General features: G+C 36.9%; 2 protein-coding genes across 2 annotated transcripts; one reads left to right on the top strand and one right to left on the bottom strand.

Annotated features, from left to right (window-relative positions):
- Positions 1-208: 208 nt before the first annotated feature.
- LOC103485657 (transcriptional corepressor SEUSS-like) lies at positions 209-8,696 on the top strand. Its single transcript, XM_008443342.3, has 10 exons — positions 209-595; positions 1,135-2,527; positions 2,601-2,720; positions 2,906-2,954; positions 3,121-3,335; positions 3,467-3,535; positions 3,714-3,811; positions 4,457-4,550; positions 6,104-6,173; positions 7,085-8,696. Exons 2-10 carry the CDS (start codon positions 1,454-1,456, stop codon positions 8,047-8,049), a joined length of 2,754 nt encoding a protein of 917 aa, XP_008441564.1. The 5' UTR covers positions 209-595; positions 1,135-1,453; the 3' UTR covers positions 8,050-8,696.
- A 1,276-nt stretch (positions 8,697-9,972) lies between these two features.
- On the bottom strand, positions 9,973-11,079 carry LOC107990489 (thioredoxin-like). Its single transcript, XM_017043897.2, has 2 exons — positions 10,555-11,079; positions 9,973-10,458 (listed from the first exon to the last, which is right to left on the bottom strand). Exons 1-2 carry the CDS (start codon positions 10,766-10,768, stop codon positions 10,139-10,141), a joined length of 534 nt encoding a protein of 177 aa, XP_016899386.1. The 5' UTR covers positions 10,769-11,079; the 3' UTR covers positions 9,973-10,138.
- Positions 11,080-11,298: the final 219 nt, after the last annotated feature.

The following is an 11,298-nucleotide window of genomic DNA, read 5'->3' on the forward strand; positions in this document are numbered from 1 at the left end:
TTGAACCAATGATTCGAGGATAGGTGGAGTTATTGGATGACCGCAGGGGAACATAACCTATGATCGTTACAATCACGCGCCCAATGGATGGATGAAAACACATGTTATGTTATGTTATGTTATGTTATGTTATGTTATGTTATGTTATGTTATGTATGGCATGGCATGTTCAAGAGAAGAATAACATTTGACTTCATTTCTTTGGGAGACAAAAGAAACGAGGTAAAAAACACAACAAAAGAAGAATGAAAGAAAATTCAATTCCATCGAATACAATTTTGACGTCCGCAAGGACACAGTCTCCCCTCCCCCTCTCTCTCCCTCTCTCTCTCTCTCTAAGTTACAGCGAAAAACAGCTCCTGCTTACTGTGGGAGAAGGAAGAATCCTTCCACGAGCTCATACACTCTGAAATCTATGCCTCTAACCTCCTCCTCCTCCTTCACCTCATATATTCCAATTTTGCAATTTCTTCAACAACCATAACCAACAAAGCAACATATGCTTAAACCCCATCACAATTTAGTCAATTTGGCCTTCTCTTTTCCTCTTCTCTATTTTATATTTCTTCCACTTTCAACCTGTTTGTACTTCCTGGTGAGTTCTTTAATAGGTTTTTTCTATTCAAACCTCTTAATTTCTCTTTCAACTTCATCCTACTTCTTGCTTTCTGTTGTTTCATGTTTTGGATCCTTGATTTCTTTTTGATCGACTTTTTTTTTTCGGTCTCTCCTCTGCTTTCTTCTTTTTCCGTCTTATCATCAGGGATTGAGCGAGAATGTCATGAGGTTTTATTTGTTTGCTTCTTGAATCTTTCTTTGGGATTTTAACTTTGGGAGTTCATTGGAGTGGCGAACTTGAGCTTCGTTGATGGAGTTTTTTTATTTTTTTATTTTTTTTTATTCAATTGCCCTAATGGGTTGTTTTGTTTATTCTTGGGGTTTTTCTTCTCCCTCTGAGGGGTTTGCGATTTGGATTTCTTTTTGGAGATTTAGTTTGTTATTTCAGAAATTTAAGTTTTTCTTGGGCTATATTGATGAAATTATGATTAACGATCAGGGTTATTTATTTGGTTTTACTATTTGCTTTTCTTCTGAATGTTGAATTTAAAGTGGATCTGATATGTTTTTGTACAGAGATTCATACGGAACATCGAGGTTTGTTTCTCTCGGGAAGACACTGGGATTCTATAATGGTCGGAACCAAAAGGCGTTCTTTTGTTTCGGCTTCCTTTGGTTTATGGCCTGTGTTTGGGAAAACTGAATACAACATGCTCAGGCTTAAAACTTATCCACTTATATCGCTGCGAGATAATGAACCTGTAGCCTATAGAGTTGGGTATTGGGAAGAATGCTCTCTGAGTTTGAGTTGAGCTTTGTTCCCGTTTTCCACGCAGTTTAACTGTATTCAATTACTTAGGTAGGTTTCTCTTTCTTTAGCGAGTGATTGGGAAAGATGGTAACATCAGGGCCACCCACTCCCATGGGTGGTGGTGCACAGTCTGTTTCGCCCTCACTTCTACGATCTAATTCTGGATTGCTGGGAGTTCAAGGTGGTATGCTTCCTTCACAGGCAGCGTTTTCTTCACTTGTATCACCCCGGAATCAGTTCAATAATATGAATATGCTTGGTAATATGTCCAATGTGTCATCTCTCCTTAATCAATCATTTGGAAATGGGGCTCCTAATTCTGGACTTCCATGTCCTGGCAATAACCACCCTGGTGCTGAACCGGACCCTCTTTCTGGTGTTGGTAATGGAATGAGCTTTAATAATCCTTCATCGTCATTTGTAGCATCAAATATGGCGAACCCCGTTTCATCTGTCCAAGGGCAAAATCCACAATTTTCTAACCTTCCTAGCAACCAGTTGTTATCAGATCAGCAGCAGTCGCAGCAACTAGAACCCCAGAATTTCCAACATAGTCAACAGTCGATGGAGCAGTTTTCTGCACTTCAGAGCAATCAACAACCGCAATTTCAAGCAATTCGAGGGTTGACTGGTGTTGGACCTGTAAAGTTGGAGCCTCAAGTGACTAGCAATGATCAACATGGACAACAGCAGCAGCAGCAGCAGCATTTGCAAACTTTGAGAAACCTTGGTCCAGTGAAATTGGAATCACAACGACTTCAGTCGATGAGAGGTTTGGCACCAGTAAAAATGGAACCCCAACAATCGGACCAGTCGTTATTTCAGCAGCAGCAGCAGCAGCAGCAGCAACAACAACAACAGCATCAGCATCCGCACCAACAGCAACAACAATCACAACAATTTCTCCATATGTCTAGACAGTCCTCTCAGGTAGCGGCTGCCCAAATTAATCTAATGCATCAGCAAAGGATTTTGCAATTGCAACAACAACATCAACAACAACTCTTAAAAAGTATGCCTCCTCAGCGGCCACAATTGCAGCAACATTACCAACAGCAGAACCTTTCTCTGAGATCTCCTGTTAAACCAGGATATGAACCTGGAATGTGTGCCCGACGTTTGACTCATTACATGTATCACCAGCAACACAGACCTGAAGTAAGAATTTGTTACTTCGAATCTTTTGTCTTGTCCAAGGGATCCCTATCTGACAAGTCTAATTTGTGTGTAGGACAACAACATAGATTTCTGGAGGAAATTTGTTAACGAGTACTTTGCACCTCATGCCAAAAAGAAATGGTGTGTTTCCATGTATGGAAGTGGACGACAAACAACAGGAGTGTTTCCTCAGGTCTGCTGCAAGCGATACTGCGTCCTAGTACTAGTTGGCATCATATCTATAGAAATTCTGATGAAACTTGATATACTTAACAATCTATAATATTTATTTTGCTTCCTTTTTTTTTTGGAATTTATTCCTAGATCTTCTGAAAGCCTTGTGTTTACCTGTCAACATTTCATTGTTGAAATTTTCAGGATGTATGGCATTGTGAAATATGCAACCGCAAGCCTGGGCGTGGCTTTGGTAGGTTCAGTTAACATGCCTGTTAGTTGGAATTTAAAATTTCTGCTGAATGTCACTTTTAATGGCGTTTGTGCGATTGCCAAGCACTTCCATTAATGCTTCTTCTAGGTTCTTTCTTGTGGACTTTTGATCTTGATGGAATCTGAATCTATTTTTGTTATTTCAGAAGCAACTGCTGAAGTTCTTCCCAGGCTTTTTAAGATCAAGTATGAAAGTGGTACTATGGAGGAACTACTTTATCTAGACATGCCTCGTGAATATCATAATGCATCTGGTCAGATTGTCTTGGATTATGCAAAAGCGATACAGGAAAGTGTTTTTGAGCAACTTCGTGTTGTCCGTGATGGCCAACTTCGAATCGTTTTTTCGCCTGACCTTAAGGTTGTGTAAAAGACACTTCCCCTCTTTTCTGTGTGTCTGCATGTTCGCGGTTTTGCTTTCAACAACTTAGGATGTTTTTTGGCCCAGATGCAATATTCAGTTCATGATCTTTCACCCCTCATTTCTTTCAGATATGTTCTTGGGAATTCTGTGCTCGACGCCATGAAGAACTTATTCCTAGGAGATTGTTGATACCTCAGGTTTAACTATATTTTATAACACTTTAAATCAGGCCCCATATCACTCTCCAGAAAAGCACTTCCTTGCATTTAAATTGACCCGGTTATTTGTAAAATTATCTATACAATAAGTCAATAAGCACTATTACAGCTGTTATCCATCAATATTTCACTGACAGTTGTTATTCACTTTATGCAGGTCAGTCACCTTGGAGCAGCAGCTCAAAAGTTCCAGTCTGCCATTCAAAACACATCATCCAATTTATCAACGCCTGAATTGCAAAACAATTGTAACATGTACGTCCTACTTAACATTGATGTGTCTCAAACAAATACCTATCTGTTTGCTTCTACCTGTGCGAAAAGTCTGAGTGTGATTTGCTGAGACTTTGTTTACTGAAAAATGAAAACGTTCCAAGGCTTTTTTTCTAGTATGTTTGGTTCTTCTTAGTTATCGATATTTATTGCTAGTGGTTTTCAGTACAAGCATGATTCATTTTTCTAATCGTATTAGAACCTTTTGCTTCATTTTTAATAAACATAATTTTCTTAGTTCATTCCTTTTTAAATACCATGGCCTTATGGCATTGATTATTCAATTTAATGTGTATTTTGGTTTTGAAGTTATTTCTAGCCTTCATTCACCTGCGAGTGTGGAATTATTTTGGCATTCATTATTTGTTTGTAAACATTTGTCTATAACCAATTGAAGATTGATTTTTATTTTGGGTACACCTATAAGATGGGTGGCCATATATAATGGTGTATGTTCACATCTTTAGGTAGTCAGATTTTCCTGATGTTATATGTAAACTATACACCAAAATCTTAACGGTTCTTATAGATGAAGTATATCATTCAGAAGTCAATACTTCTAAATCTTCATTTTGAAAATATTTATGTTTTCGAAGATCATTCAAGCCCTTAATGAATTGTGCGTAGGTTTGTGGCTTCAGCACGACAATTAGCTAAAGCCTTGGAAGTTCCGCTGGTAAATGACTTGGGATATACAAAGCGATACGTGCGTTGTCTTCAGGTAATAAATAACTAACACCAATTTGCGGTAGTTATTAGTTAAAAAGTTAAGGGTTGTGGGCATTCAGTGACAAATGGATATCAGTCTTAATTTAGTAGACACACTTGGTATTTAGTTCCACGACATTTTGATGAGGGTTTGCGTATGGATATCTAATTAATTTCTTCACTTACCATTCTTTAGACTTAATGTATTTTGGACTTGATCTTTTTGTAAAGTGTTTTATTGTTCCTTATTTATTGTGTACCTCCTATAGATAATCAGTTTTAGTAAATCTGACAGCATTGTGTACCTCCTATAGAATTCATCAGTTTTAAAGGGTTTGTTTCCTTAGGCTTTTTTCTTGTAATAAAATTTCTCACGAGGTTCAACTACTTATTTTAGGTTAGATTCCACAGTTTTGGTGGCGTAGGGGATTACGAATCACTTCATTAACATTCTAACGTCCTTGTTCTGCAGTTCCAATATTATGCTATGCTCATGCGTTTATAGCTTGAAATTCCTCTACGGAGGATGAAATTTCCATTGCCTTCACTTTGAAACTCCAGCACTTATTTCTTTTTCTAATTGTTTTAGAAGCATCTTTTTGACTGGTTTTCCAATTCCAAATAATTATTTTAGTTAATTACCAAATTTTGGGATTTTGGGTCTATTTTGTCCCTAAACTTTGAGAAATGTCTTATAGGTCCTTAACTTTCATTCTTGTGTTTCATGATTGTAGCCCACTCCATGTTTGGGGCACCAACTATAATAGTGATATGTACAATTATTTATAGCCTACAACATGTATAATAACCACTCTTCCAAAATGCTCTTACTGCAATGTTTACTATCTTGTACTTGTCTTCTCATTTCTTCTTTGCTAGTGTTTACTATTTCTTACCCAAGCAAAAATGGTTTACACCTCACACAAACTATTAGAACCTAGATTAAAATAGTCTACAATCCAAACACTAACTATTATGACCTACCATTAACTTTAATGACCAACTTAGAACCCCACGCGTCTTCTGCAGTTTTATGTCTAGTAGATTTATGAATTTTATCAAATATCGAAGTTTTGGGACTGAATTTGTAGCTTTGAAGGCTTAAGGACCAAATAGACACAAACCTCGAAGCTTAGGAACCATTTGTAATTTAACTATAAATGTTTTCGGATCGATCATGAGATCACAAATACTTATGGTTTATGTTGGAATATTTATAGAAAGTTCATTTCATTATATGAACTAGTTGCTCAATTTGAATAACATATTTGCGTATTAATTTTCCAGCATTGTTTGTTAAATATGTTTGTTCTGTGCTCCATTTTCACTGTCGATAGTGGGTTCTGTATCTTGAAGTATAGCAATTTTTAGTTTTGGAATACATTTTTGTATAGTATTATTCATATTCAATTGTTCATGGCTTCCTGAACGCATGTGTAATGTAACCTATTGATTTATCAATATATTTCAGCCGTTAATTTCCCCAAGTGGTTAATAATATGTTTACGTATACATATCTAAGTTTCTTGCATTTTTTTTCATGTGGTTTTTATTTTGGCTCTTCAGATATCCGAAGTGGTTAATAGCATGAAGGACTTGATTGATTACAGCAAAGAAACTGGGATTGGGCCAATGGGTAAGTAGAATCTTGTTGATGTTATTGTTAATGAGCTTTTTAGCAGCTTTCAAACGGATTTGGAAGGTGCGTTAATAAGCTATTACATAGACGCATACTTCCTCACTGATAAACAAGCAGTTTTCTAACTCAAGAAGCACGTTAACTATCATTCTTTGTTTTTTTCTCCTAAAAAACGAAAAATAAAGAGAAAAAACAACTATCATGGGTTGGCCAAATGATCAATGAAACAAGTTATAACGTGCAGCCAAATGATCAATGAAAAAAGTTGTCATGTGAGACCTCTTTGATTTCGTAGGTTCAAAATAGTAATGCCTATCTTAAAATACTAAATACACTATTGTCTAGTGGTCATTGTGATTGATGTTGATTGGAAGTCTAAACCCATGGTCTAGTAAAATAACCGTAGATGATCTGTGTTGTGACGCTAGATCATTAGTATAATAATGATCTGTTTTGAAATTTGAAGTGATTAACTCGAGGACATGAAGGAGAAGTAGAGATAGATTTTCTTGTAGTTATGGAAGGACTCCTTCATATACTAATTGAGAGAGGGTTCCAAGGGGGAAAGACCTGAAGCTTCCTGTGTCTGGTTTGTATAGTTTCTATGGGTTCTCTTCTCTGTTTTTCTTCAGAAGCAAGATGAACTGAGAAACTTAGAAAAGAATATATGTTTGCTCTTATTGATATTTTACGTGCTATGGATATACGTACGTATCACTGCCCATCTGTCATCTGCTAGTGATCTGTCTGAGGCTTTTGGGTATTCAATAATCTCACTTTTTTTAGAAGACAATTCTTTCTTTCTTTCTTTCTTCCTTTCTTTCTTTCTTTTTTTCTGTGAATGATCAATGTATTAGAGCAAGTTGTTTAATAAATTATTGAATGTATCTTCTTGTATTATCAATCAGATAGTCTAGCCAAGTTTCCTCGGAGGACTAGTTCATCATCAGGGGTTACGAATCAAGCTCCAATTTCTGATGAACAGCAGCAACAACATTCATCCATAGCCCAGCACTCGAATAACAACCAGAGTTCTGTCCAGGCTTCTGCAGTACAGCAGCTTACAGCTAGCAATGGTGTGTCCAGTGTAAATAATACCGCCAACCAACCTTCAACATCAAACTCAGCGAGCACCATTGCTGGTCTTCTTCACCAGAATTCTATGAACTCGAGACAGCAGAACTCTATGCCTAATGCTAGCAACTCATATGGGGGAAGTTCTGTTCAGATTCCATCACCTGGTTCTTCCAGTACAGTTCCACCTACGCAACCGAACCCTTCTACATTCCAGCCACTGACTCCCTCATCGTCCAACAGTCTTTCACAACCATCGCATGCAGCTGCAAAGAATCCCAATCAAATAAGTGCTGCTAATTCTCCGGCAAATATCTCAATGCAGCAACAACCTGCCTTATCTGGAGATGCTGATCCTAGTGAAACACAGTCCTCCGTGCAAAAGATCCTACAAGAGATGATGATGAATAACCAAATGAATGGGCCAAATAGTCTAGTTGGTGTTGGTTCCGTGGTCAATGATATGAAAAATATGAATGGGGTCTTACCCACAAGTAGTACAGGTCCCAACAATGGGAATTGTATAGGGGGAAATGGAGCGACGAACGGTGGCACAGGGATGGGAGGAGGTGGATACGGATCAATGGGGAGCGGGCTAGGGCAGCCTGTCATAGTTAACGGAACGAGGACTGCAATGGGGAACAATGCCATTATGAATAGACGAATAGGAATGGCATCGCTCGCCCTAGAACAAAGCATGAACGGTCAACCACAGGATATGGGAAACCAGCTTCTTGGTGGACTTGGAGCTGTAAATGGGTATAATAATCTCCAATTTGACTGGAAGCCATCCCCATGAAGAAAAGCTATATATATGAATCATCATTTACATGGGATCGGTGGTTATCTCAGGTGCGGATGTGCAGCCATTCAAATTATGAGAATTTGCCGATGGCCCTGCCAAGAGATGGCAGGCACCGCATGGCAAGACAGGTACGGGGCATAATGATTCACACTTTGTACCAATATATTTGCTTTTTATTAATATTATACGGAAAGGAAAGTCTGATGGCTGGTGATGGTGATAGGGGCAGGTTGTCTGTGATTCCAAATGTAACCTGTCTATTTCTATAGTTCTTCTTCTTCTAATATTTGGTCTTTTTAGCAATTTTGATTGAATTACCTTCTTCATTTGGAAGAAATCCAAAAATGGGTTTGCAGAGTGGTGGCTGACTGAAGGAAGTTTGAATCCTGGTGAACGAATAACTTGAGAAAGTACTAAAAAACAAATCAAGTTGTTTGGATTTACTACTGTTTTGGGGAACTAAAATGGGGACCCACCCAGATGCTTAATTTAGAAACAAACCACATGGAAGGGCAAAACATGGTGGTTGCCCCCTCTTGGTCTTCTTGGCATATAGAATCTTGAATTTGCAACAAATTTGGGTCCTTGTTTGTTTTTAATGAACGATTCAACATCAGGAGATTTAGAATTTTTATTGATCATGGGAGTGACTTGTTTATGCTTAATATTAAAGTAGTAGAGAAGCCAAATAGGATAATTATTCTGATCCCACCATTCTAAATAATTGCGCAAAGTGCTTTCTATTCTCATATGCGAATTATTCTTACAAGAAAAGGAAAAAAACAAGCCTCGTGCTTGAGTTATGCAAGCAAGGCATTAGTGGATTAAATTCATGTTGCGTTTACCAATTTCTAATTGAAATAAGTATAATTATGACGAGGTATCATTGATCTATTAATTGTAATCGATCATAATCCAAATAGGATTCTCAACTAATCATGATCCAAAATAGGAATGTTACCATGTACTTGAAATTATAAATTAAAAATTTGTCATATTTATTGTTACCATAACAAAAACCTAACGGATCAAATTTAATGAAATTCGCTTTTCTTGATTTTACCGTAATATTAATTAAAAACAAATAGTTGTGATCAAAACTGTAAATTCAATTCATCTAAATGGTCATTGATATTTATTTTTTATTTTTTGATATGTTAAAATTCATCTTTTAGTTCCTAGAAGTAGCAATTTAGTCATCGAACCTACGGTCGAAATTAGTAAATTTTTTTATCCAAATGAATGGATGAACTGATTACATATTCAATATTTTAACATAATGCAAAATTTTATTCACATAAAATAATAAATTTTGATCTAATTTGAGGAAATTTGTACTAGGAAATCTGTATGTTCAATGGCAAAATCGTTAAATAGTAAAGCTTATGGACTAAATATTGCAACATTGGAAGTAAATGAGGTAAATGAATTATTAGTGTTTCTTCTTCCTGATGTGGTTCCGACCATTCACTGGCTTTCTTGACCCCCACAATATCCTCATTGTTTGATCAGTAGCTGAAGCTCCATCTCCCTAAGTTAAGATATCCTTTCATTTCATCTTCGATTTTAGATATTCTTTCATTTCATCTTGTCATAAAATCCAAAAAGAAATATTTGAACCGCAAATCTCAAATACATGTAAATGGTGGATCAGCTAAGCTTTTATACATTAGACTAAGCTTTTATACATTAGACCCACCTAGTTTTAGCCCCAAAGCGCTCTTGTCTGCTTGGGTGGATTCTACTCATTTCTCACCTAGTTATTAGGTGCAGGTCCTTCCATTACTCCCCTCCAAACCCTAAAATTCATACTTCAGAATCTTTAATCTACCAGGCTCACATTTATTCTTCTCAATTTTTTAATATTTTGAGTCTGAGAATGAACAATTAGAAAATTAATGAGTGAAACACATAAAGTAGAGAAAGAAAATCATCGTTACAACAGATATAATTAAAGAAGAGATGGACAAAAGTTTTCCCATTTTAACACAAGATGATATACAAATACAAGAGAAAGAAGAAGAAGAAGAAGATTGGAAGAAAGAGTATGTGGTGGAAATGGATAATAAGGGATTCTTGAAAATCAAACCTCAATATACTTATCAATGGAGGCAGCCAAAGTAGATTTAGGCACAGCCCCAATAACACTTTCTCTCTTCTCTCCATTCTTAAAAAACAGAACCGTAGGAATACTTCTAATCCCATATTTGGAAGCCACATTTGGACTAACATCCGTATTAAGCTTCAAACACTCAATCTTCCCAGCATATTCTGCTGCCAATTCCTTAATCACTGGCTCAATTATCTTACAAGGTCCACACCATGGAGCCCAAAATTCAACCAAAACAGCTTTTTGATTCTCCACCACCAAATTATTCCAACTCGATTCTGTTACTTCTTTCACTGAACTAACAAACAACAAAATCCCATCAAAATTCACAAACCCCACAAACCCAAAGAAAGTAAGAACTCATAAATTAAGTGGATGGAAAGACTTACCGTCGTCGACGGCTCCACGAGCTTGGCACGTGACGGAGAAGGGTTTTCTGAAAGTGGGAGTGGGGAATTTGTTAAGGCGTTGAAGGGAGAGCGTGGAGAAGGATAATTTTTGAGGGAAATTGGCTGTTGAAGAGAAATAGTGAGATTTGGGTATGGAAGCAGCGGCGCACATGGTGGCGGCGGTGCTCAATTGTATACAGTTATCGAGTGCCATTTTGGAGATGGATAAAACTAGGGCAAGAACGGGGGGATGTGTTTGTTTTTGTATTATGTATGGAGGAAATGAAAATGTTTGGGGATTTTTTTTTTTTTTTTAATTTTTGGGAAAAAATTAATTTGGTAATGGTGTTTTTTTTTTGGTGAATTTGGGGGAAATTAGAATAATAATAATAATAATAATGAAAGAAGAGGATATTTTGGGAGTGTGTGTGAGGTGAGGTGTGGTGTGGAGTGGAAGGTGACGTTTGTTAGAGAAATGTGTGGATATAGTTTATCGAGGAACTCTTCTTTTGGTTCACCCAAATGTTTTTGGTACCTCTGGATAAATGGTGACCAAGTAATCAATATCTTTCTTTTTTTGGGCTAAAACAGAAGATTTTTAATCTCTGATTGCAAGGGGACACTTAGATGGAGTTAATGGTTTACAATATTGTAAATATTTAGTTTTTTTTTTCCTTTTAGTTCGATCACACTTGATGATGGAGGTTATGGTTTGAGCCTTTGATATTTTTAGTTGCGAAGAAC

Source organism: Cucumis melo, chromosome 3 (genome assembly GCF_025177605.1).
Source record: "Cucumis melo cultivar AY chromosome 3, USDA_Cmelo_AY_1.0, whole genome shotgun sequence".
Classification (NCBI taxonomy): Eukaryota; Viridiplantae; Streptophyta; class Magnoliopsida; order Cucurbitales; family Cucurbitaceae; genus Cucumis; species Cucumis melo.